The sequence below is a fragment of the Cygnus olor genome, chromosome Z, assembly GCF_009769625.2.
Source record: "Cygnus olor isolate bCygOlo1 chromosome Z, bCygOlo1.pri.v2, whole genome shotgun sequence".
In the NCBI taxonomy this organism is placed as follows: domain Eukaryota; kingdom Metazoa; phylum Chordata; class Aves; order Anseriformes; family Anatidae; genus Cygnus; species Cygnus olor.
Genome location: NC_049198.1, coordinates 42942665 through 42970008, shown reverse-complemented (window position 1 = coordinate 42970008; position 27344 = coordinate 42942665). Strand labels below are relative to the sequence as shown.

General features: G+C 38.8%; 1 protein-coding gene across 6 annotated transcripts in view; it reads left to right on the top strand.

Annotated features, from left to right (window-relative positions):
* Positions 1-824: 824 nt before the first annotated feature.
* The window catches only part of TUT7 (terminal uridylyl transferase 7), a 35707-nt gene continuing 9187 nt past the window's right edge, over positions 825-27344 (top strand). For 2 of the 6 annotated variants that reach the window (XM_040540836.1, XM_040540833.1), the window contains exons 1-21: positions 832-1015; positions 2737-3260; positions 8306-8484; positions 9047-9163; positions 10276-10453; positions 10894-10982; positions 11971-12022; positions 14891-14960; positions 15858-15984; positions 16727-16846; positions 17850-17981; positions 19893-20073; positions 20476-21602; positions 21728-21878; positions 22539-22625; positions 23881-23981; positions 24494-24551; positions 25252-25355; positions 26436-26525; positions 26611-26724; positions 26831-26908. In XM_040540836.1, the coding sequence (XP_040396770.1) occupies positions 2768-3260; positions 8306-8484; positions 9047-9163; positions 10276-10453; positions 10894-10982; positions 11971-12022; positions 14891-14960; positions 15858-15984; positions 16727-16846; positions 17850-17981; positions 19893-20073; positions 20476-21602; positions 21728-21878; positions 22539-22625; positions 23881-23981; positions 24494-24551; positions 25252-25355; positions 26436-26525; positions 26611-26724; positions 26831-26908 (3648 nt within the window). In that variant the 5' untranslated portion in view covers positions 832-1015; positions 2737-2767. Of the gene's footprint in view, positions 1016-1325; positions 1460-2736; positions 3261-8305; positions 8485-9046; positions 9164-10275; positions 10454-10893; positions 10983-11970; positions 12023-14890; positions 14961-15857; positions 15985-16726; positions 16847-17849; positions 17982-19892; positions 20074-20475; positions 21603-21727; positions 21879-22538; positions 22626-23880; positions 23982-24493; positions 24552-25251; positions 25356-26435; positions 26526-26610; positions 26725-26830; positions 26909-27344 lie in introns of those variants that run through there. The other 4 variants (XM_040540835.1, XM_040540839.1, XM_040540837.1 and 1 more) reach the window with 4 other exon arrangements.

Here is a 27344-nt window from a genome sequence, read left to right as displayed (position 1 = left end):
GAACTGCTTGCCATTTCTCTTCTCCTTTTTAAGGTAAACCATTCAGATACCACTAGGAAAGCCGCACCATACCAGCTTTTTTCCCCACTTCCTGTAATTTGTTTTTATTTTTCATTAGTAATTTGTTTTGCATGTCAGATATTTTTACAGGGGTGGCTAGTCTGATGAGGCATATAGATTATATTGGATTGGATTTGGTTCCCAGTGGTGTGGAAATGCCCCCGCTACATGTGTGAACAGCACTGTACACAGTGGCTGTTCTTCAATAGCCACCGTGATTGTTCATGCCAACGCATTTACTCTTCTATTACCAGGAAAATGACCAAAGCACACCAAAAACAATCTTTTGAGATTAGCTGGACTCCCAGCTGGCAAGGCGGGCTGTGACACAGTGTGTTTGCAATCTGGAGCCTGTTTGGTGACCTACATTTGAAAGCCACTATCCCCGTGCTGCAGCTGGTAGCAAGCTGCTCTAGTCACAGCCGCAGAGGAGCGTGCTGGAGTGTTTGCGTTGCTAGATGTTTTGGAGAGATGTGCGGGTTACATTTAAATTTAACCTACAAATGAAGCTCTCGTGCATTTAGTAAGCGTGTCGTTTAAAATCGATGCAGCCCAGCTTCCACGGGTACCAGCTTGTACACATATAAACCAAAGAGGAACAACCACCGTGCAAACAGGGCGCTCACACGAGCTGGGCGATGCCACTCCTGCTCCCCACACCAAGCCCTGCGCAGCCACCACCGCACCGTGACTCCCCCCCCACTCCCCTCAGGGCGGTGACAGGCGGCCGGGCCCCGTAATGGCGGACAGCCCGCCCCGCCCCGCCCCGGCACGGCCGCGAGCAGCGCTCCCCGGCGGCGGGACCGGCACCGCCACCGGCCCCGTGCCCGTGCGGGCGGGAGGCGGGGCCGTGCTGCCGGAAGGGCCGCGCGGACGGCGGCGGTGAGGGACCGCCGGCTCTTCCGCCGCGACGTAATGGCGGGGCGGCGATAGGGGACGGGCTGGCCGGCGGCGGGTGAGTGCGCTTCGCTTCTCTCCGTGGGCGCTGACAGGGGACGGAACGGAACGGAACGGGACGGGGCCCCTCCGCCGCGGGCTGCCGGGTTGCGGCCGTTGAGCCGCTCCGTCCTCCGGGTCGGGCCGGCTGCGCCCCGCGCCCCTGGCTGCTGCCGGTGCCGGGGGCCGAGGGAGAAGGAGGAGGAGGAGGAGGAGGAGGTGGTGGAGGTGGAGGTGGTGGTGGTGGTGACCCCTCGCCGGTAACCTGCCCGGCCGCCTTCCTCCCCGCTGCCCCCCTCGGGGACGCGCCGGGTCTGGAGGGACGCGGCTCCTGGCAGCGCCGGGCGTGCCTCGTCGCCGGCCTGCTGCCTGGGCGTGGGTTTGTTCCTCGGGATGACTCCGGGGTGAGCTGTTTGTAGGTCACCGAAGCACAGGTTCGGCGGACGTGTCTTTCGTGAAATAGGTAGCGAGTTCGCTTTGTGCGAGCTGGGCTTTGTGGTGGTTTTTTTTTTTTTTTTTTTCGTTTTTGCTCTTGGCTAGAATGGCTGCATCTCCCTGATAACGCACAGCAGACTGTGAGTTCAGACCCCTTAGGACAGGTGTACAGCTTATTTTGTCAACACGTGTGAGAGCAAAGTTCTGCTGCGTACAAGCCATATAAACTCTAAAAGCTTCAAGCCTGTAGAAAGCAGACACTGATGTGCCTGAGGGTGCCTTTGGGGCCTGCAGAATTAAAAAAAAATCAAGACCATCAAGCACTATACTTCCATATTACAGACAACAGAAGTATATTTCCTACTTAAGTGCTTCTTTCTAGCTTTCTCTGCAGCTTAAGCTCATACATCTTTTTTCGAAATTTTTTCTTATTTGGTTCTATGTGGCAGTAGTTAAACAACCCAGTATTCAGTGTAGTTGTAAGCACTGCTTCGTGTGTTTGACTGATCTCTTCCAGGTAGTGCCGGCTTTCACAGTCCATGCAGGTTTAAACTACCTTGCAGCTTGAGTTGCAGCCCTCTGTAAGTATTTTACAGTAAGAACGCAGACATGACCAAGTCTGAAGAGCTAGTTGGTAACACAGGTTATTTTTTTAGATAATACTACATTACTATGAAATAAGTATACTTAGTACCCAATAACATGAAATCTCTGAATGGCCAACTAGCTAAAAAGTGCAAAGTGCATTGGGCAGTGCAGGATTGGCTTTTAATCATCATGTGATCTTTGCCTCACAGGCAGATTGCAGGAGTTAAGCAACACCTCTGATTACAATTTTCGTCCTTAACAAGGCGAATAGTGTCGACAACAGGGGAAGGGGAATATTTGTTGATGTAAACTGGCTGTTGGGGCATCCTCTTTATTGCCTTCTACATATATTCTATACATGGCAAAGCCTTTTCGGTGGTTCTTTCAAAGTGTTGCTGTACTGAGATGAGTCTGGTGTGGACTCTGAAAAGTGTTTATCTGTCCGAAAGGCATCTAGAGCTTCCTATGCAAAAAAGTCATGGGCTGTCCCTGTGGTGAGAGACAACCACCCACTGGTTTTAAACATGTTAAGAGCAGAAACCTATATGATTTTGAACTTTTTTGATTGGAACAAATTTTGCTTTCCACCAAGACTTGCTTGCGTTTATGGTATTACAGAACCATGGCTTTGATTGTTAATAACAAATAATAACCAGTGCGCTTATGTTTATTGGTTGATTATTTTTAAAATACTATTTTTAACTTTTTAATTTCTAGGTGTGAATCACTAAATTGAATAGCAATAACCATGGGAGATGCTGCAAAACCACCTTTTGCCAAACAAAATAAGGAACCAGAAATGTATGAAGAAGAATTAAAAGGAAGTCCATTACAGAAAGACTGCCAAACCATGGATGAATATGGGAATGGCCATAGCAATAACATGGATATCAGCACGCAAAAGAAGAGGGGAATGCCAGGTCATTATGGAAATAGTCCTAGGCGAGGGCCACGTAATGTTTTGAGTAGCCCACATTCACTTAAAAACATAACTCACAGTCAAGGATTGAAGTTCAGTGATACCCAAAAAGACCAAATAAAGAAGTGGATATCTGATGACCACCGTGGTACTTCTGACAGCTGGAGAGAGTACAGATCTGTAGCATGGATCCCCATGCATAGCAGGACAAGAAAGGACTCTCTTCATGAGGTTGAAGGTGCAGGAAACAGAAACGTGAGACGACAACTTCAGAAAGACCTAACAAATGAAGACGTTCCAGAGATGCAGAAAGGAAACCCTGGTAATCAACGTATTTGTTTATTTTTACATAGCTATACAGTAGCTTTTTGTGTGTGTTACTGAAAAAGTAAAATGTCAGGAATCACCCTTCAGACAAAAATTATTTCTGTTCTGTCATATATTGCAAATTGACTAAAGCGTACTGGAGCACTATAAATGAATTGACACAGTGTATGATACAGAACTTGTTTTATAAATTGTGTTGACTTGTTAAATTAGTTTTTAAATGGTAGGAGTTAGATTGCAGCATCTGTGTGTTATCCCTGTTTGCAGGTTTTCTGTTAAAATTTGATTGAACCTGTCAAGGCCTATAAGGGATTTTTCAGTTAAGTTGCTACAGGATAAGATTTTGGTGCTACCAAGGAGGTCCATAAACATACATCTTAATGAAGACTGAAAACAATGCAGCATAGGTGTTGATGTGAGCAAGAAACAGTGGTACATCAAGAACAAAAACGATAACTCTCTGCGTATATTAAACTTAGCTGGGGTAATTGATACAAATATTGGGAGTACAAACTCTAAATACTGAAATGAAGAGGAGGGCGGCCTGGATCGGGGTTAAAGTAATCGATATCATCACATCTGCACTGAACATGAGTATCAGAAGGAAGTGTAAGTGGACCAGAGCAGTGAGAAGAATGAGAGACTAGTACACCAGAGGTGCTATTAATAGGGGACAACTTCCTGTTAAAAAGAAATCTCTCTTATTTTGGTGAAGTCTAAGGGTCAAAACAAATATTGATCTGCCCTCCTCCTGAGAAGGAAATGTATTGCTGGTTGATGCAAAGATGTCCAGGAATTAATTGTTCTTTCCCTTGATATCAGTTGTAAAAAGAACAAACAAACAGACAAAAAAACAACTGTGAGCTGGTGCCCAGTGTCTTTCATTGTTAGAAATTAATTGTACACTTGTCAACCTTAGATGGAAAGAGCAGAGTAGAATACTTTCTCAAGTTTATTTTCAATTTTGTTGTGTTTATTGAACTATGTTCGCTTGAAACTTCAGGAACTTGCTGAAATACATTTTTGGAATGTGACAGTCACACCTAAGACTTTACTCAGAATAAGTGCGTTACTGGCAAGTAGGAAAGGGCAAGCCTCTCTTAAAAATTGAATTAAAAATGGTATGCAACTTTAATTTTAGGAATCCATTGTGCAACAAATATTGTTACCTACTGTAAGTATGTGGAGGGTAGCAAAGAAATGAGTAGCAGTAAACATGGATTTGTTGAGAAGAAAGTATTTCAAGTCCTTCTAATTTATTTATTAAAAATGGTGATCGGTTCCTGCAGTCATGGGAAAAGCAGTTGGTAGGTACTGCTAATAGTACTCTCAACACTCTTGTGTGATTGTGTGACAGTCGTATAAATAAACCAGGAGAAAATTCTCTAGATAAAATTAATACAAGAAAGTTGCAGAGATGATCAGATAACTACTCAGAAAATACCAATGATGCTTTCAAAATAATAGGAAGCATTGATCAAAGCTCTACAAGGGCTCTCTTTTGTTGAATGTTTTTTTACAGTAATCTGATGATGAATGAAAACAAGATGCGTATTAATTTGAATATGCTGTAGAGCTGGTATGATCTGAATGTGGAGAAGCAGGAGGAATTAAAAAATTACTTTTGCAGAACTGAAGGAATGACCCATGTATAGGATTAAATACAAAATAAATACGTCCAAGCACCATTACTTAAGTACAAATGTCAACTGCACAAGTGAATGAGAAAAAGCTGTTAAGTAGCATTTTTTTGGATAAGAATCATAACGAATAGGAAGATGGAAAAGAGTAGTCAATGTCAAGGTGTTGTGAGGCATGAAGTCAATTGCAGTCTGAAGCCCTCCTTTTCTTGAAAGTAAACTCCGTTGCAGTACTGTCTCTAGGTTTGGCACCCCATTTGCATGAATGAAATAGAAACAGCCCAAAGAAAATCAATAGGAATGTCAGGACACCTAGAAAACACACACTAAACAAAGGTTAAGCAGTCCCCAGACTTTCTGTAGAAAAGTTAGCGTGGGGGGGGGGAGGAGGGAGCAGGAGGGCAGGCAGACAGATGGAAAAGATAACTGTTTTCAGCTATCTAGAAAGGCATTAAAAAGATTGTAGTAATCTCTTTATTGATGACTTGGATGAGGGAATTGAATGCACCCTCAGTAAGTTTGCAGATGACACCAAGCTGGGGGGGAAGTGTCAATCTGCCGGAGGTTAGGAAGGCCCTGCAGAGGGACCTGGACAGGATGGGTCGATGGGCAGAGGCCAGTGGGATGAGGTTCAACATGGCTAAGTGCTGGGTCCTGCATTTGGCTACAACAACCCCATGCAGCGCTACAGGCTTGGGGCAGAGTGGCTGGAAAGCTGTGCAGAGGAAAAGGATCTGGGGGTATCGGTCGATGCTCACCTGAACATGAGCCGGCAGTGTGCCCAGGTGGCCAAGAAGGCCAACGGCATCCTGGCTTGTATCAGGAATAGTGCAGCCAGCAGGACGAGGGAGGTGATTGTCCCCCTGTACTCTGCTCTGGTGAGGCTGCACCTCGAGTACTGTGTTCAGTTTTGGGCCCCTCACTACAAGAAGGACATTGAGGCCCTGGAGCATGTCCAGAGAAGGGCTACGAAGCTGGTGAGGGGCCTGGAGCACAAGTCCTGTGAGGAGCGGCTGGGGGAAATGGGGTTGTTTAGTCTGGAGAAGAAGAGGCTCAGGGCAGACCTCATTGCTCTCTGCAGCTACCTGAAAGGAAGGTGTGGGGAGCTGGGAGTCAGCCTCTTCTCACAGATAACCAGTGATAAGACTAGAGGGAATGGCCTCAAGTTGGGCCAGGGGAGGTTCAGGTTGGAAATGAGGAGACATTTCTTCTCAGAAAGAGCAGTCAGGCGTTGGAATGGGTTGCCCAGGGAGGTGGTGGAGTCACCATCTCTGGGGGTGTTCAAGAAAAGGTTGGGTGTGATGCTCAGGGGCATGGTTTAGTGCATAGGTTGGACCAGAGGATCTTGGAGGTCTTTTCCAACATCTATGATTCTATGAATCTGGTTGGTATTTTTCTGATAGAACAAAAAGCAGTGGGCCTATAATTTAGGAGATATTGTCAGGGCAACTCATGCAGTCTCTACTTGAAGACCTTTACAAACTGGTTAGGTGAGCACCACTGGGCATAGACAAAGTTCGTTTCATCCTGCTGTGAAGCACAGGCATGGCATAGCTCACCTCTCGAGGTCCCCTCAAAAACGCTTGTTCTCTGTCAAGTAGCAAACAGTTGCTAGAAATTTTCCTTTTCACATTTCCACTTACTTGACGTCTTTGATCCAATCTTTCCTTTATCTTTATGCCTTTTTACTGTAGCTCACATGGAGGAGTTTGCCCAGTCTGTGGCACTGATTTTGCTACATGATCTTTAGCCTGCCTTTAGTACTTTATCTGTTCATTAGTGTATAACTGGATTGTCACTACAGTAACTAACAAATAATACTAGAAGTATTCCTTCTCTTTGTAATTTTTTAAAGTTACTTAGTGCTTACAGAGGAAAATGATAAGCAGGTAGTTGTCACGCACTCCTGCAAAGATGTTTATTTAATACACTCTTTTCTACAAGTTCTGTCTGAATTGATCAGAAAAAAAGTAGTCAAACAAATGTTGTGGGTCAGAGGAGTTTTAGCAAGAACCAGTACAGAAAATGAAAGGGATGTATAAAATTAAGACCAACTTCTTTTTCTGTTCTTTGGAACTTGCTTTGGAGAGTACTATCCCCATGACATATTTATTCCAGCATAAGCTTCTGCTGCCAAAAGGAATTATATTACTGTTCTTGCCCCGTTCCTGTTTACAACAGTAACGCACACATGCTGTTCAGTGAACTGAATCAAAAAACTGGTTGAAGATTCACAACTGCGGTGTTTCACTTCTGCCAGTTATTAAGAGATAAAAGTTGTGGTCACAGGGAAGAACTCCAAATACATTTGGTAGACTGGTTGTGTTTTGTCATTTACTTTTCTAATCATTACAAACGAAAACCTCATGGTATAATAAGGGTTTTAGAATTAAGGGAAGTTACATAAACTGTCTCAGAAGCAGGGAACTTTTGAAATTCCGTGCATCTGGACATCCTGTGTAGCTAGCTGTTCAAATGAAAGTTAAGATGCAATCTAAAATGAATATCCATGAAAATCCAGCCTATACATATTCATTTCTGAGTTTTAGTAGCAACTTCTGCTTCAAAATAATGACAAAGCTTAAAAGCTTAAAAGAAGTGGTATTTGCAGACCTTAGATACAGAACTTTTGCTGTAAACATAAGCTTTCTAACCATGTCTGTTGTCCAAGTTGTGTGGTTTTATTAAGCAACATGTATGAATACTTAGCCAGTTCATTATTTATTGATGTGTAGCCAAAAAGCATTATTACTGTTTATTTTTTTTTCATTTGTCTACTTAATAATGTGAAGGCAATAGCAATCAATGTGTTGGTTTAATTGAAAGGCAAGTACACATTAAGAGACAGGTACTACTGGCGATAACAAATTATGTCAGCTAACCCATTACTGCTATATCATAGTGCAGTTAGCTCTTAGAAATTATTCGTATTGGCCTACAGTCACTAATTCTGTGATAGCCTTGGTAGGCTATGGGTTGCTTCATTTTATAGTTTATACGTGTTCCTAAGCCTCACAAGGCATCCTGAAGCCCTTGGACATATTCTATCTTTTTTTTTATAATGACATATAGATACGTCCCAGGTAGGCAGTGAAATCTATTGCATTTAACTTTTTTTTTGCCAGTTTTAACAAAACAATATAAATAAGGTTGCTGACCATTTTCAGTGAGACAAACTAGTGTTTCATAGTAGCTCAAAACAAAGATACTGTAGGTTCTGACATAGCTATACACTCTTGCTAGCAATACTAGACATGCACGGAACAGATTATGGTACCATGCAGGGTAGATGATTTATATCTTCTTTGACTCTCACAGAGGTAGAGTGAAAATTAAACAAAACCTAAAATGTTTTATTTTGAAGTTATTTGACGTGTTTACTCTCATAACTCTTTCTAAGAAATGAAGAAACTCAAGAAAACAAGGAGATCAAGAAGAACTAGAAAAGATGAGTATGATCATGATGATGAAGTGGATGGCCCAGTTATAGATGAATCTCAGCTGTCAGCAAAAGAGCTTCTAGGGTTGCAACAAGCTGAAGAACGTTTGAAGCGAGACTGCATTTACAGACTGAAGAAGGTATCACTGTCTTTACATATATTGTTGTTTCCTAATTTTTTAATCTTTGAATTAAGATGTAGAGGATACACTTAGAGCAATTTATCTGACTATAGCTAGAGAGTCATTATATAATTGATGTAACTGACAAAATGGATACTGTTAATGAACTGTCAAGAGAAGGCAAGTTATCTTGTGTTTTTTACTAATTAAGTTGTGATTTGGCAGCAAGTTAAGCACAAAAAAGGCTGTTCCTTTAGTTCATCAATTAACGTTAGTTCGCTAGAGACCGGGGCAGTGTATCAGAAGAAAATAATTGTATATTCTATATTCTGCCATGTGTTTGATTTTTTTTCTAAACACAAAAGCAAGATGTTGGACTTGTTTGACCCAGTAGCGCTGTTCTTCTGGCCTTGTATTTGATACCGAAACTTTATGATTGTAATGACAGAGTTGGAACAGCTAGAGTGTTCATGGATTTCAGTGTTACAATCACTCATCTTAGCAAGGGTATTGAATGAAATGAGGATAATGTTAATCTATATTTTAATGTTTTTTTTTTTTTTTACTGTTTTTATTTTAGCAACCTCGAAACTATCCATCAGCAAAATATGCCTGCAAATTGTGTGATGTTTTGATTGAGTCAGTGGCTTTTGCTCATAAGCATATTAAGGAGAAGAGACACAAGAAAAGCATAAAGGTGAGTTAAGGACAGTAGAAGAAGCATAAATGCAGGTCTATGAAACTGTCATCACTCTGCTAATAACAATAAAACTACATTATCTAAAATCAATCCTCATTTTTTTCTGTATTTGAAGCTCCTTGAAAGCGTTTAAATAGTGATGCTGGTAAAAAGAGTAAATTTGGAACCTGGACTTTGCTTCCACCTTCACCTTTGGAATTTAATTTGTACTTTTTCCATGTCCATTATTAAAGAAAGTTCTCATTTAAAGTGTCACTCAGTAGTATTTGGTAGTGGTGGTTTAAGTATAGTAAACATCTGTAACAACTAACTCTTCTGCCATTCTCTTACTTTACTTGTGGATTAGTTATGTTTATTCATCTGATTTAGTGGGACGTGTCCCTGCCCATGGCAGGGGGATTGCAACAAGATGATCCTTAAGGTCCCTTCCAGCCCAAACCATTTTGTGATTCTGTGATTCCTCCTAATGTTTATTTCACTGACATATTTCAACGATTACATGTTTTGGTCAAGTCCAGAGCGATGAGGAGTAGCAATAAGCAAATATAGTTGGTATGGCTGAACTAAAAATTATAACCTACATGTCTGGATGAAGACTGCTATTCAGAATACTGTATATGAAATTAAGAGCTTGTGGAATATTGTAGGCGTATTTATATGTAAAGGAAATAGGTTTGTTTTGAGCACAATCAAGCATCAAAGCAACTCCCAGCATAATCTCCATTTTACTATTTTTAAATTAAATATCTAATGTTCATTTTACTTTCTCTGCTTGGAGTAGACAATTATCTTGTTCAGGTTTACTGCTTCTTCCTCATTAACTTCTACCCTTTCCTACTTCATAGGTGATGAAAGGGTTGATGATCTTTTTTATGTTTCAAATAACTACATATATGTACACACACACACACTGCATATTACTGAAGCCTTCTGGAATATGTATTTTTTTATACCTGCTACGTTTTTTCTTTTGTTATTCTTGCTTTCAGTTACTTCCACTGTATTGAAAACCTGTGTTAGTGTTAATTGAGATGAGTTGCATGCATTCATTCTAGTGCATTTAGCTAGTGACCAGAATCATTAAAACATTAGTCTTATTATCTTTAAAGGAAAAGCAAGAGGAACAGATGCTGAGCACCCTGCCTCCTCCAACAGCTTCACAGATTAAAGCTATTGGTGTTGCCATTGAAAATGTAGTACAGGAGTTTGGCTTAAGTAATGAAGATTTAGAAGAAAGGCTCAACATTAAAACAGTGATGGAAGGTGTGCTGCATCAAAAATTGCCAGGTATTATTTGTGATTTGTTCTAAATGCTAGCTATGTCAATTCTTAAAAAATCATAAAGGTGAAAACTTAATTAAAAGCCTTGACTATTTGAATACTAAAACACTATATTTGGTTTCTAATCTGTTAACCAATATGAAGTGGCAATACAGTCTCATACCAGAATTAAGTTACAGTGGTGCTCATGACCCAAATAGACCTGTAGTAAAAAGTAAAGATGAGCAGGACGTGGGGAGCATTTGATCTTCGCGGTTGGCCTTTACTAGCTACAGAATGAGAGGTACGATTTATTAACTAACCTCTGTTCTATTGGAAGATTCTTCTTGAGTTCTTGTGATTATTAAAATTAGAAGTAGGTGTAAGATCTATTGGTAATGTTGTAAAGTAGCTACAGACTTAAAATTGGGTGTAGAATAAATGCATTATAAATCTTTTCATTGCAGAGTGCTCATTAAGATTGTACGGCTCCTCCTGTAGCGGATTTGGTTTCAAAACTTCAGACATAAACATAGATATCCAGTTTCCTGCCAGTGTAAGTAAGACTATTTCATTAAATCTGTCGGAGTCGTTTGCACCTTCAAGTGTAGTTTAAATATAAATTACAAAGTGGTAATAGCACTTTTTATGAAAAAGCATTGGGAAAAACAAAGCTACCACATCAATACTGTCTTAAAATAACATCCCTTGCTTCATAGGGCCAGTAATGGTCAGGTAATGTAACACGACTGTGCTTTATCAAATCTTCCTTCTAAAAATCTGAAAACAGCTAAAACATCTGGACTCCTAGCAGTCCTGTGCGACAGGTTAAGTTAATTGTCTTCTCTTAAAGCTGAGTTAAATGGATGATCTTGCTTCTGTACTATATATTACATGCATTAGAATTTGATTGCTACGTTATTTTTGAGCCATGAAACTATCTTACATCATTTGTTTGTGAGCTAATGTAAAGTCTTGATTTTTTATGCTCGTTGTTTCTGTACATTTTTGTGCTTGAAACTTTGAAAGAAATTCAAGCTGGTGAAAACCTTAGGCTTCCATGCTTAAACTCATTTCTGGTTTGACAGCCTCGTAGCTAAAATCTTGCATTTCCTCAGAGAAGCAAACATTGAAATGTAACGGAGAAAAGAATGATCGATGTTCATAAAATACATATAAAAGCTGTGATTTCAATCTCTTACATGAGGTCCACTACTGTCAGAAGGCAATTGTATTTAAGCACAATGAAACAGTATTTTCATTGTGTTTTTTTTTTTCACAACCGAGTCTTTGATAGAGATCAGAAAAGATTTACTTAGAGCTACTCCAGGATATTTTTCATCTGTCTTCTTTCTGATATACTTTGATGATAACTAAAAATTAAGAGCAGGTTCTTCTCAGTTGCTCTTACTGTTTCCCCCTTGCTTCCCTCTCTGGAAGAAAAATGGAACTGTCCTAGAGGCAGTGTTTTAAAATTCTTTTTGAATTGTAGAAAATCACCTTTTTCACAGCAGTGAAAACAGCTTTATTACTTTTATTCACAGATGAGTCAACCAGATGTTCTCTTACTTGTTCAAGAAAGTCTGCAGAACAGTGGTAAGAAAAAAAATGCATCCTTTTCAATTCAATTAAACTATTATTGCTTAGTAGTGTTGAATGTCATCTCCGTCTAAAGATGGAATCATAGAATGTTTTGTACTGGAAGGGACATTAAAGATCATCTCATTCCATTACCCTCCTGCCATGGGCAGGGACACCTGCCATTAGACCAGGTTGCCCAAAGCCCCATCCAGTCCGGCCTTATACACTTCCAGGCATGGGGCATCCACAGCTTCTCTGGACAACCTGATCCACTGCCTCACTATCCTTATAGTAAAGAATTTCTTCCTAATATCTAATGTAAATCTACCGTTTTTTAATTTAAAACTATTTTTCCTTGTCCTATCACTACACTCCCTGACAAAACCCTCTCCTGCTTGAACAGGTAAACCACGTGACTGTGAGGGTTTTTATAAATAATTTGAAACTGGAAAATATTGCAGAAAATACTACATCATCCTAAGCAAAACTTACGCTTGTGTTTGTAGTCAGTTTTATGACTTCTGGAGTACCATCATTTCTGTTGATACCAGAAATGCCTAATGAGACATTTTATTCTGTATTACAAGGGAAGAAGGTAGAATGTGCTGCATCTCTTTCCCGAGACAGCTCTATTAACTATATATAGTACCAAAAGTAGACTAGGCTCTTCTAACTTGTCATCAGACAGTGTTGATTGCGGTCTGTTTTCTTTTAACTGCGTGACTATTAATGCAGTGAGCTAATGTATGCGTGTTTTTTCAGGTAGTGAATACAACTGTATGTACTAATACAGGCAAGTAACATTTAAGATCTTAAAAAATGCACTCAAACCAATTAGAACATATACCCAGGCAAAAAATCGAAAGATGGGAAAGAAATTTTGTCCTTTTAAATACAGATTTTGACAAGTAACTTCTTGACTTTTTTGCCTTGCTTTGTGTCCACAGATGAGAAATCAGACTTTATGGTTCCAAACAAGTACATTAAACATGCATGTATTTTCTGACCTAGATTTTTTCATTCCTCACAACCTCCCTCCCCAGCCATTGTATGCGCATGTTCTTCTCTGATGAGTAGACTGTTACAGTCGTTGAGGATGGGGTTACTTGTTCCTCAACCAGAGTGGAAGAATAGAGGAACTTACAATCTGTAATGTGTTCTGAAAGCACACAATGTTCTCTTTAGTATCTTGTGCAAAGCCTTTTTCTGTAAGTCAAGAGATACAGGGACAGAGTATTAGGCATTTGAGGTACCTCAGTGGCAAAAGCAAGGTATTTTCAAAGAGATCGTGAGTCCTAGTGGCTAGGTGGGAACAAGAAGATTTCAGTTTCACAGTTCTTAAGTTGGGTAACCTAAAATTTTTGTTGTTGCTTCTGCACTTGACCCAGTGAAACAGTGAGGTATCAAGTAATAAGTCTAGTTTGGATCAATACTACTCCAACTGGAAGAAGGACTGCAGTTGCATTTGTACTTCTTGGTGTTAAGAAAAAAAATGAAGCTGAATTATATTTGGAAAGCTATATAAAGCATATGGGGAGTGAAAGGGGGTAGAAGCATAGCAGGGAGACGTGACTTCTTGTTAGCAAGCCTGTTCTAATACTTGCGTAAAGCAACGCTAGATTACCAGGGAAAATAAGATTCATTGCTTTCTTTCCACCTAATACTAAGGTAACACTATTTCTTTCATCTTTCGCACTAACATTGTTTACAGATACCATTGGTCTGTCTATATGCCTGTAGTACTGAAGTTGTTCAAGAGTTTAATCTGCCTACACTTCAGCTAGCACTTAATCAAAGTATACCTGCTTAACTATACCTACCATACGTATGGATTTTGAAAAGTTCATTTTTTCTTAAGAGTTGTTATTTAAGAAAATGCTTATTAGAGTGTAGACCACACTCTTCCTATTGCATTTGAAAAACTTGCTTTAAAATAGTGAATGATTATCAGATCTGATATACTGCATTCTTGGCTGAGTTAATAAAATCACGAATGTTGAGATAATTAAGAAATTGAATGTCAGAAAATAGCTGCACTTCTCTAGTTGCGTCCAGGTCAACATATTTGCACAAATATAGGCTGGGTAGAGAATGGATTGAGAGCAGCCCTGCAGTCAGGGACCTGGGGGAGTGTTGGTTGATGAGAAGCTGAACGTGAGCTGGCAACATGCGCTTGCAGCCTAGAAAGCCAACTGCATCCTGGGCTGCATCAAAAGCAGTGTGGCCAGCAGGGCGAGGGAGGTGATTGTCCTCCTCTGCTCTGCTCTCGTGAGACGCCACCTGGAGCACTGCATTCAGCTCTGGGGCCCCCAGCACAAGAAGGGCATGGACCTGTTAGAGCAAGTCCAGAGGAGGGCCACAAGAATGATCAGAGGGCTGGAGCACCTTCCCTGTGAAAACAGGCTGAGGGAGTTGGGGTTGTTCGGCCTGGAGAAGAGAAGGCTCCAGGAAAACCTCATTGCAGCCTTCCAGTACCTAAAGGAGGCCTACAGGAAAGCTGCGGAGGGACTCCTTGTCGGCGATTGTATTGATACAAGGAGTAAAGGCTTTAAACTAAAAAAGACTAATCTAAAAAAAAAAACTAAACTAAACTAAAAAGATTTAGATTAGAAGTAAGGAAGAAATTCTTTACTCAGGGTATGATGAGGAAGTGGAACACGTTTCCCGGAGAAGCTGTGGATGCCCCATCCCTGGGGGTGTTCAAGGCCAGGCTGGATGGGGCTTTGGGCAGCCTGGTCTGGTGGAAAGTGTCCCTGCCTATGGCAGGGGGTTGGAACTAGGTGATCTTTAACGTCCCTTCCAATCCAAACCATTCTACGATTCAATGATATTTTCTGTCAGTACCATAGTTAATGTGGCTTTTTCTCTTTTTTTCCTCCCTAGAATCGTTTATTGAAGTTGATGCGGATTTCCATACTAGAATACCAGTGGTGGTGTGCAGAGAAAAGCAAAGGTCTCTGTTGTCACTTTGTGTGTTCTAATAGTATATAGCTACGTAAATTGTGTGTACCAACATACGACAAATGACATTTCAGTACTAAATTATTACAGTTCCGTTGATCTTGAAACATAAACTAACACTCACGAGCAAGTCATTCCTAGTCTAGAATAAGAGTGTAAGGGTTGTTCTGGCCCCAGCTGCATGTTTCCCAGTCCTTTCAACCTTTATGGTTTCCAGCATATGCCTTTACCGCTCCATTTGGGATAACTGCTTAACAGGAGTTCCTTTGCTGCCTTCCAGATAACTTAGAAACTATATTAAATTAAGGTTTTCTTTAAGGGCAAGATCAGCTTGCTTAACCTCACTAGTATTTCACAAATTTTATTTTGCCCATTTACTGGATATCACTTAAGATTCACCCAACATTCTGTAAATACTTGCTGGTACAGGTATATTATCAGTTATTTGCTGCTACTTTGATCTCTCACTGTTTGAAAATGTTTCTTGTTCTGTGGAAACAGCGTAGAAACTGTTTTATGATGGGTGTCATGTGGGGAAAATGTTTTTGATTCATAAAGGAAATTGGTACTTTAAATTTTGTTTGTTAACTTTGTGGTTTTTTTTAGTTCAGTGAATTAATATAATTAGAATTGATGTCACTAGAAACATACTTAAGTTTGAGTTGTACTTGAACACACTTTCACAGAAGGTTAGAATGCATGTATTTTCAATCTAATCATAAATCAAATTGGTTTTCTATGCTTCTTTTAATGTAGATAAACTGTCTTGGAAAGGCTGTTAAATCTTTCCTGGCAGCCACCTTCTACAATGTTTTGTGAGATGTCTTCTAACCTACCACCATTCTTACAACACCTTCAATATCTTTACTTTTTTCTCTTTGTTTTTTAGTGGACTTATTTGTAAAGTAAGTGCAGGGAATGAGAATGCTTATCTGACAACAAACCATTTGGCTACACTTGGAAAACTAGAACCCACTGTTGTATCTTTAGTGATTGCCTTCAGGTACTGGGCAAAGGTAAGAGTTATTTTTATTCCCCCATCTGTGAAAATATTGAATGAACATTGGTACTATGCTGGTGAGACAGTACATATGGTTTAGAAAACAGTTGTTGAAACTGTTCTTAGAGTTGGAAAAGGGATATTCTTTTTGTTATAAGTTATCTCTAGTTGTTTTATAATGTTCCAGTAAATTTCAGAAGTGGAATTTTCAGATTCAGTTACTGGCATGCAAGGCTATAAGTGTCCTGCTCTTTTGCGTTACCAAAGTTAGAATGTATATGAAATGGAATTGGCAGTTTCCTATAAATGTAATCCATCATGAAAAAAAAAAAGAAAGAAAAACTGTTTGTTTCCATATGTAGATTAAAACCTTTCTTTTTCAAGATTTTATGTGTATGCAGTTAAAATATGACTTATAAAAGCATAGAAAATCATTTGAACTTAGTATATCTATGTAAAACAAGTCATCGTTTTGAAAATGTTCAGTGTGCTGTTTTGCCAGTCTATGTACTCTGTCTGTGCAGTATATTTGCAGACCAGGACTCTTAACGCTGAAAAGTTTGTATTAATGTTATGACTCCAGTAAACATTCATGCCTTGAGTGGAGGATGTGGATGTTCATGTCTCACAAGAGGAGGTCAAAGATACCTGAGTTTCTCTCAGTATGTGTACTGTGACAGACTTCTGAAGAGGAATTAAAATGATATTTTGCAAGTTGTATCTTGAAACATTAATGACTACCCAATATATTTTTACAGTTGTGCTGTGTTGATCGTCCCGAAGAAGGAGGTTTGTCACCTTACGTGTTTGCATTAATGGTCATCTTCTTCCTGCAACAGAGGAAAGAGCCTTTTCTACCTGTCTACTTGGGATCATGGGTATGTATATTAATAAACTGAATATTGTGAGTGAGAGGACAGTCCTTTTAACTTTTGGTGGTGGTGTAACCTGTCAGCTTCTTGCTATACTGAGCAAGCCATACACCAATCATTTCTGCTGGAATTCAGAAAGAATGTGATTTCAGCCATGCTACACTTAACCTTTATGTACTTGGCTGTAAGGATGCAGTTCATAATCATAGTCACGGAATTAAGTATTACTGTTGACCCTTTAGTGAGTAAGGAGAGTAGGCCATTGAATAATGCAATTTGTAACAACCTGCTTCCTCATTTCTTCAGTCTTTCTTCCATACTCTTGAGAACTCTGAATTCATATAGTTATACCCCAAAACAGTGTCTTGGACTTTAACATCTAATGCTTCATTTCCAGTGAAGAATGTGTAGACCACAGTTAGGGAGCACATTAGTTTAGTATTAGTCCATGGGATCAGACTAGGGGTTTAAAACATGTATTTCTTGACTTTAGAAGCCTGAGATGCATCTTAATATTAGGAGTGCTGTTAGGGACAACATCCGGTTTTCCAGGACATCATTCAGCTGTTTGTACCCGTGTCATGCATTTTTATTTGTACAGTCACCTGTTGATATTTAGTGTGCATGTTCTAGTTTCCATAAGCAATTACATGAGCCTTGCAGTTAATGATTTCTTTTGCTATGTGATTGACTCATTCACAAAGTTTCTCCACACTGTGCACTGGGAGAAAAAAGCCCTATACTATATGACCATACAATTAAAATACATGTATTTATTGTACAGTGTGCCAAAACAAGGTTCGGTGAAATATGGGTACCCTTCCAAAAGCACTGTGTCCTTGAGAGCTTTTTGTAGAGAAGTTTAGGGAGAAGAGAGAAGCTGGCTGGGATACTTTCTAGGGCCTGAAACAGCTATTTTTAAACTTGTTCTATTTTGGCTTTCTATTATATGGGAAATGCTTTAAATTCAGATAATGTTAACTTGTGTTGCTTTTCCTATTTCTTTTAGATTGAAGGATTCTCATTAAACAAATTAACTAATTTTCATATTAAAGAAGTGGAGAATGATGCTGTGGTTTGGGAGCATAACCCCCCTGATGACGCTGATGTGCCACAAGAAACTTCCCCTAAAAGGGACAAGGTGTGAACCATTTAATTTACTTCTATAGTAGCCTAGTAGTCTTTGCTGCTTTGGGGGAAGAAAAGAAGAGCTTTCTATTTTTGCTTTGTTTTTGTGTTGCAAAACCATAAGATGAACTGGAAGGTTACATAGCTGACTAGTACAAGTACAAGGCTTACTATGCTTACCTCTTGCTGCTTTGAAGCTGGCAGGTGTTAATTCAATCTCTTTGGTAAGACCCTGGGTTTTAATCTGTCGGGTAGGAAAATGAAGCAATTTCGTTTCAGAATTAGGTTAAGCGTATGAATGCTGTTTTCTCTTACTGATGTAATCTACGTGGACTTCTGTAAGGCCTTTGACATGGTCACACAAGTCCTGATCTCCAAATTGGAGAAATGGATTTGAATGGTGGACCATCCAGTGAATAAGGAGTGGGCTGGATGACCGCACCCAGTGGTCAACAGTTCCATGTCCAGGTGGAGGCTGGTAGTGAGTGGTGTCCCTAAATGGTCGGTCTGTCATGGCACCAGTGTAGTTTAATGTCTGTATCAATGGCATAGTGGGATCGAGTGCACCCTCAGCAAGTTTGCAGCTGACACCAAGCTGAGTGGTGCAGATGATATAACAGAAGGAAGGGATGCCATCCAAAGGGGCCTGGACAAGCTGGAGAAGTGGGCCCGTGTGAACCTAATGAGGTTCAACAAGTGTAAGTGCAAGGTGCTCTGCACCCTGACATGAGCACGGACTGAGAGAAGTCATTGAGAGCAGCCCTACAGAGAAGGGCTTAGGGGTTTTGGTGGACGATAAGCTCAACATGAGCCAGCAGTGTGTGCTTGCAGCCCAGAAGGCCAACTGCGTCCACAGAGGAGTGGCCAGCAGGTGGAGGGAGGTGAAGGTGATTGTCCCCCTCTGCTCTGCCCTTTTGAGGCCCCACCTGGAGTGCTGCATCCAGATCTGGGGCCCCAGCACAGGAAAAATGTGGACCTGTTAGAACAGATACAGAGGAGGGCCATGAAAATGATCAGAGGGCCAGAGCACCTCTGCTATGACAAAAAAATGAGAGCTGGGGATGTTCAGCCTGGAGAAAGGAAGGCTCTGAGGAGACCACATTGTAGCCTTTCAGTACTTAAAGGGGGCTTATAAAAAAGATGGAGAGCAATTTTTTACATGGGCAGATAGGGATGGGACAAGGGGGGACATTTTTAAACTAAAGAGGGGAGATTTACATTAGAGATTAGGAGGAATTTTTTCACTGTAAGGGTAGTGAGGCAGTGGAACAGGTTGCCAGGAGAAGCTGTTGATGCCCCATCCCTGAAAGTGTTCAAGGCCAGGTTAGATGAGGCCCTGGGCAACCGCAACCTGATCCAGTGGGTGGTGTCTCTGCCTATGGCAGGGGAGTTTGAGTTAGATGATCTTTAAGGTCCTTTTCAACCCAAGCCATTCTATGATTCTGTGATTAGTTTTGTAACTATTCTTAGAAATCATTTATTTTATAATAATTGTGTAGGCAACAGTGTTACTATGTAGTTGCATGTTACAACATTGAGCAATAAAGTATAGGCTCTATAATCTGTTCTGTTAAATAAGATTAGATGTGGGTTTTTTTGAAATTTATAAATTATGACACAGACACTTAAGCAATTGTTAATAATTGACACCTTTAACCATTGCTGCAGTCTTTCGTTCTGAAGTATTACAATACAAGCTTATGCTACTATTTCTTTTTGTTTGTTTGTTTTTGCAATGTCTATTGCAATTGCAGGAATATAGAAGCCACTATAAATTCTGTAATATTACATTTCAGATGGAATACAAGGAAATTGAGCTATCTGATGTTATTTACAAACGCATATTCTAGATTAGCGGCTCTTTTAAGAACTAAATACTTATGTATCCATTATATTATTTAAGCTTTTCTTCTGTAATTGACAGGTTCCCTTAGTATTTGATTCGGGACAGCAGTGTTCAGCACCTGCTGGGCAGCTCTGGGTAGAACTGCTTCGTTTCTATGCCTTGGAGTTCAATATGGCTGATTTGGTTATTAGCATACGACTCAAAGAAACAGTGTCTCGTGAATTAAAGGACTGGCCTAAAAAGCGCATTGCTGTGGAAGGTATGTTATCAAACTGTATCAATAGACTTTGTAGAACTGTTACCTTTAATTTTGCAGTGTAATTTCTTGGCTATTGACATCATACGCAGTAACTTAGAATTCTTTAGCACCAAACAGTGATTCCCAATAATACAGTACAACATGTTTTGGTATAATCAGTTTAGTATTTCGTTTGGCTATTTTTTCAGTATTACCAAAAGTAGTGTAAGTGGATTTAAAAAAAAAAGGAGCGGGGGATAATGGGGAGAGGGAGTCTTCAGCACAATTCATAGACTTTATGTGCCTACACAAATTTTTAAAGTAATTAACAGTAGTAGGGTTATTTTTTTAAGGATGTAAGTTATAATTTTTAAAAAAATAGGTTAACTTCTACACTGCTGGTTCACTGTTTCTTTCTGCTAGACCCATATTCAGTCAAGAGGAATGTAGCAAGAACTTTGAACAGCCAGCTAATGTATGAGTATATTCTTCACTGCCTGAGAGCAACTTACAAGTATTTTGCCTTGCCTCACAAGAAAGATGTAAAATTGAGCAAAAAGTCCTCTCCAAATGCCAATGAGGAGAAACCCCAAAATCTGGACCATGGAAATGATGCCATAAAGCACGAAAATTCTGACTTGCAAACCTTGGATGATAGAATGAACACAGCAGTAGTGGAAGATTATGTAATTGAAACCACAGATATTCCCCAGGCGCATAGAACTGATTCTTCAAAGGTGTGTGATGGCTCAGAAAGCTTGACAGAAGAAGAATTAGCTGATGATATAAGTCATTTGGGAATTGCCCATGAAGATTCAGACTGCATAGTTGAGGAAGTTATTTCTGGAGATAATGAGGGGTTTAAGCCAAGTTGTGAGGAGACAGAGAGTGGAAATGAAGAAGAGGAGGAGGAAGAAGAACAAGGAAGAAGATGGAATATCTTGACTACTGAGCAGGGAATAGATGAAGACAGCGATAGTGGAGATATTCCTGTTACAGTGATTGAGCATGATATAGAGACATGCTGTAATTCAGACTTGGAAGGTTTTCAAAACACAGCACTTACAGAGAGTGATGAGTTCGGCTTAGAGTGCAGTGGTATAATTGATGACAAGATTGATGTTGATGAGGAGAGCACTGAAGGTACTGATGAACTGGATGAATCCCCACAAAAATTCATGTGTTCAACACAAAGTCAATTGTCTGAGATGATTAACACTGATGATGAGGAGGAAGAGGAGGAAGAATCAAGTCTTCTAAGCCAAGCAGTGTGTGGTGGCATCATGAGAGCTGAAGGTGAACTAGATAACACATTTCCTGGATCTGGAGATGAGGATGCACTGTCAGAGGAAGATGATGATTTGTCCGTCACCAATAAATATGAAGACAAACATTTCAAAGAAAATGTGGATGGATCTCTGAGAATCAATTTGAGTCAAGAGAATCTTACTGAAAAGGGAAGTCTTTTTGAAGAGAACACAGGAATAGAACAGTGTTTAGAATCTGAACTCTTTTATAAATTTAGTAAAACAGCTTTTACAAAGGGCAAGGTAAGCAAGCTTTAACAGAACATAAGCATATTGCTTGTGTTCTATTATCAGATATATGAAAGTACTGCGTGAATTCATTGAAGGGTTATACTTTTTAAAACCAATCTTGCTTTCTGTTCATGCAGTCTCCTACAGTAGTGTGTAGCTTGTGCAAACGGGAAGGTCACTTAAAGAGGGATTGTCCAGAAGACTTCAAGAAAATTGAGCTAGACCCACTGCCACCGCTGACACCCAAATTTTCAGTTATTCTAGATCAAGTTTGTGTCCAATGTTATCGTAAGTTTTTTCCTTTGCATATTGTGGGGAAGAAAAGAATTGTAAAAACCAATGTAATAACCACAGACTAATGTTGTTATTATGGAGACCAGTTTATTTGCCACACTGCATCCAACTCTTATGGATATACTTCCTAAGATTTGTAAGGCTACAATAGGACTGTATCCAGAGTTTGTATCTGGAGAAATACAAAATACTTCCACACACTGTCTGATTACTCAGGCATCTTAATATAAATCTAAGAGTTTAGTTTGGGGTGGAATCTTTTGACTGATGCTTCCAAATAAACCATTCGAGTAACGGTTCTTAGCAAGCAAAGACTTCAGTGTTCCAGAAGTCTTCAATGGTCTTCTTCAATGGTGTAGAAGTATACTGTTTTATAACACTTCTCCACTTTTATTCTTTTCAGTGACCCAACTTTCCTCCTTTCTCTCTCACCATTTCTGACCTGACAAAATGCATTATTTGTCTAATTAATGTTTTTCTTTGAACAGGTATTTTTCTTCCTCTTCATCCTCGCTTTTTCCTTCACATTTGAATCTTCTCTTGCTTTTCTCTCCTCCCTGCTGTGTACCCCTCACTTTTTCATTTGAATCTTTGCCATTGACTCTTTCTACAGATCAGTTTACCTTAATTGTTTTTTGTTTGTTTGTTTTTAAGAGGATTTTGCACCAAATACTGTAGAGGATCAGGCTCGGGAATATATACGACAAAACTTGGAAAACTTCATTAGAATGGAATTCCCAGGTAATTAGGTAGTTCAAGCTTTATATTCATACTTTGGTGAGTTCATACTTGAGTGTTTTCCAAGAAAACCCATCATACCATCATAATAAACATTTTAGTATTGAACATCTATATTGCTGCTTAGCAGTACTATATATCATTACATTAATTTCTGTTATTTTCCATTACAATAGCCATTAGCTAGTGCAGCTTAGTATCTCAGTGTTGTCTATCATGCCCTGGACTCCCTTCCTGTTAACACGAATTTTATTTCTTTGAACAAACAAGACAGGCTCGAACTATGTCAGTTGTTCTTTATTTTTTATTAAAGAAAAACAAGGCCACACAGGTTTTGTTTTAAGCCTTCTTGGACTGAGTCATAAATACAACAGTAGCAAGGAACAATGGCAAGCTAAGGAGAAAACCAAAGTAATAGTAGAACAGTTTTATGATAGGTGGTTTAGCTGCATTCATTTACTAGGCTTCTTATTTATACAAAACAACAGTAAGCTTTTTATAGTCTTTAAGAACCCTCTTAGGATTCCTAATCCCAAGGCTAAAAAACAATATTTTAGTTTATGAATGTATTTCTGTTTGTTTCAGCACTTCTCTTTGATTTTATATTTTTTTATATTTTGATTACTAAGACATGGAAATGATGGTAATACCTTAAAGACTGCGTATATCTATCTATCTATATGCACATACATACATACATATATTAGTCTATATGTGCATATAAATATATTTAAAAATATGTACAGGGCCAAGAGAGTCTGATCCATATTGTCCCTACCAAAAGTTATTGATTTTGAAATATTTTAAAATTCTGACCTGTCTTCAGACCATAGTTGCTTGAAACTATTATTTTGTTTCTGGATTTTTTTTACTTAGCACCTGGAATTCAGTTCATAGTCTTTAAAAATTCACAGACTTTTTTTTTTTTTTGCTGGAGCCTAGGATGTTGACAGACGGGTCCCTTAGTATGAAGTTTTCTTACAGAGAGCAGTCTTGCATATTTTAGTAAGATTTCAGCCTATGCCTGCATGCTGATCATATAGCTACAGGACCATCTAATTTGTTTCTGAACCTGTCAGACTTCTCTTTTGAACCAGTAAAAGCCGATATTTTTTTCCAGGTTGATAGGAAATAAATTTTGAAGTGCCATAGAAAAACAGTGTATTAAAACGTATTAAAAAGCATACAGTGGTTTGAAGGCTATATATAGTTTGAGATTCTGTGTCAACGTGATTATAATCCATCATATCTTTTACAGGAACAAAGCTGAATTTGTTTGGTTCCTCAAAAAATGGCTTTGGTTTCAAACAAAGTGACCTTGATATCTGTATGACAATGGATGGGCTGGAAACAGCTGAGGTAGCTTGACAAGATTTTGTTGTCGTTTTTCTAATAAATGCACGACTTTGTTTATATTGTACATATATTGTAGCAAATTTATCGTTTTGTGAAAGTTTTTCAGATTAGAATAGAACACTAGTAGGTGGCACAAAAGTAGATGATTTATTTTTTTGGTATTGGTCTAGGCATGAGTTCAAGAACTTCTCTTGGTAGTCAGTTTTCTTCTGAATTATGCACTAGCAAAACTTTGCTGTGCAAATAACACGCTTTGTAGCATGAACAACTAGAAATGGAAGACAATGGAAAGGGACATAAATCTCCTTTCACGCCTAATAAAAACTTCAAAAAAGCCTGTGTTGGGATACTGTCTAGTGTTGAGATACAAAACTCAATTATCGTTTAAGCTCATTTAAACTTAAGCAACTTTATTCTTAAGTAGCTTTAAGCTTAAATGGCAAGTAATAAAAGGCTCATCTGAAATACTTGTAGCAGATATTTCAGTTTTGACTTCTTCTTTTTTAATGTCTTAGGGACTTGATTGCATCAGAATCATTGAAGATTTAGCAAAAGTTCTCAAGAAACAGTCAGGTAACTCTTGAATATTAAAATAAGCGGTTCTGTTTGTGACTTCAATTGATGTGATAAAGTTCTGCAGCACTGTAGATGGAAAATCATTAATATAAAACTATACTGATGAAGTTAATATTAGAGTAAGAGTATATATTGTAGATATTTGGATTTATTCGCACATGCAGGTTTTAAGATAACGGTGTTTTAAAACTGCATCTGAATTGGACAGATGTTAGATTCATAACTTAAATGCATAAGAACAAGCCTTAAGTTTGAGACTTCAAGCTAGCAGTTATGTTGTGTGTTCAGTGCCTAACAAGGTAATGGTAAAAGGTAGTCTAAGACAAGCTTACACAAGATATTCTGCTCAATCTACAAGAAAATACTATTTTGTTTTGCTTGTTTTGATTTATCTTAAACGACTTTAATATAAGTGGAGTAAACTGTAACTCTGATCTCTTAAGTTTATTTTTGTTACATTTAGACTGATCTTTGTTTTATTGGGGGGGCATACATATATTTGAATATAATGTATTTAGTATATTCATAGTGTTTAACAAATGCCTAAAGTCAGTGTTAAAATATAAGTAATACAAATTTTGGTATCAACTAAGATTTGATTTTGTAGCATTCTTACTATAGTTGGGCTTAGTTGTAAAGCATTCCATACTGTTATGACTGTATTGCAGCCATGTAATAATTAAACATTTTCTCCTAGGTCTCAGAAATGTCTTGCCAATAACAACAGCTAAAGTCCCAATTGTCAAATTTTTCCATGTCAGAAGTGGTCTTGAAGTAGACATCAGTTTATATAACACTCTGGTAAGGTGGTCTGCTTTTTAACAGAAAAATGTGGGGCTGCTTCTTGACGATGGAATGATAGCTTTGTTGAGGTTCAATAGTCAACTGTTTCCAGTTACCTATTTCTGTTTTAGAGTGCCAAGCCAAGGGATTTTTTTGTTTTGTTTTGTTTTGTTTTAACTGAGTGCAGTCAATTGCACAACTGAGACTTTAGAGTTGTGACATCTATAAGACAATATATTAGTTACTTGGTAAGAATAAGCAGTAGAGTTTTAGGTGTTTAATTCTTTCCGTAAATCAGAAAGACAAATTAATACAACTTCAGCTTTCCCATCCCTCGCTTCCCATCGCAGCTCTTGCCTAACCTTTAAGACCTGGGACAGTGATTTAGAATCCAGCTTCAGAAAAAAAGACCTTGGCTGAATATTTTAAACAAGTCTTGTTTATTTCAATATCTCTGTACTTCAGTAGCCAGTTCCTTGCAGCATCAGAGGAAAGTAAGTTTTAGAGTGAAACATTAAACTTTATGAAGCTTCTGTTTGAGCCCAAGGGCAGTCTTGAGGAGGATACCTCAACCAATAAGTAAGTCTGAAAGTCTGTTCTTGAAGTTACACGTCCAGATGGGTCAGTTGATCGCTCTCACATTCTGAAATGAAATCTTTTAGTTCATGATCTTACTTTTTACCAAATAGTTGGAAAATGGAGCAGTAGATGAATTCTTCCCTTTCTGTAATACTGTTCTGTGAATGCTGCTTTATACCACTTCTGAGCAGATGAAGGTTGTTTGTCAGCTTTTTAACAGAGCAGGTGATAACCTCATTGTCGTATGCTTCCTTTCTCCATATACGCTTTACTACACAGGGCTTCATCTGTGTTTGTTGAACACAGTACTCTGTAGACTTTTTGTGGACAAACTGATTATTTTTAAATAAATTAGAATGGAAGAAGTATGCATATACACATGTGAACTCAGTCTGCAGTGCTCTGAATCGTTCATTGACTTTTACTCTCTTGACTTAAAAAATTTTTTTGTGTTCTCAGCTTATTCCCTCATTTCTTCAGAGCTTCTGTATTTTGTACATGACTTTATTATTTTCATAGGCCTTGCATAATACAAGACTCCTGTCATCATATTCAGCCATTGATCCTAGAGTAAAATTTTTGTGTTACACAATGAAAGTCTTCACAAAGGTGAGTTTTTCTGACATTCTAGAAGCAGTAATGCCCGCAGCAAGAGATAACAACCACAAAAGATGTAATTTGTTTCTTTTTCTAGATGTGTGACATAGGAGATGCATCTCGAGGTAGCCTTTCTTCTTACGCATATACTCTTATGGTGCTTTATTTTCTTCAACAGAGAAATCCACCAGTTATCCCTGTTCTTCAAGAGGTACAGTGTATCAAAAGAAATGAGTATCTGTACACAGTATTGACCAGAAGAATGTCAGTGCTGAATCTTAAGGGCTCTTCTAATGAGTTTAATACTATCTTTTCAGATCTACAAAGAACCAAAAAAGCCTGAAATTTTAGTTGATGGTTGGAACGTTTATTTCTTTGATAAGATAGAAGAGTTGGTGAGTAAATCAGAAAGGTGAATTTGAAATGGTGCTACCTGTAGCTCTGCAAATGAAAAAGAATTCAATTTAAGAAACATTATCCTCAAATATGGTGGTTGAATAAAGAAATGTAACTGGAGTAGCTATTCCTTTGAAAATCCCAATGTGAAGCTTTAGGAATATGGTCGATTGTATTCCGCTCAGTAATGCAAGCGTCTGTACAATAACAGCAAACCCCCCCCCCCACCACCAAAAAAAAAAAAACCTGCATATTCTGAAAAATAGACTTAAAAGAAATTACTGCAAGGTGTTAATCATGATTAGTTGCTGGATGTGCTGTATTACTGGGTAGAGAATTCCTTCAAGTATAAGCTACATATTTGGCAATAGTTGGTTAAATCTGTTGAATAATTTTGTATTAAGTGAGCACTTAAAGTGAATTAATACTTCTTTT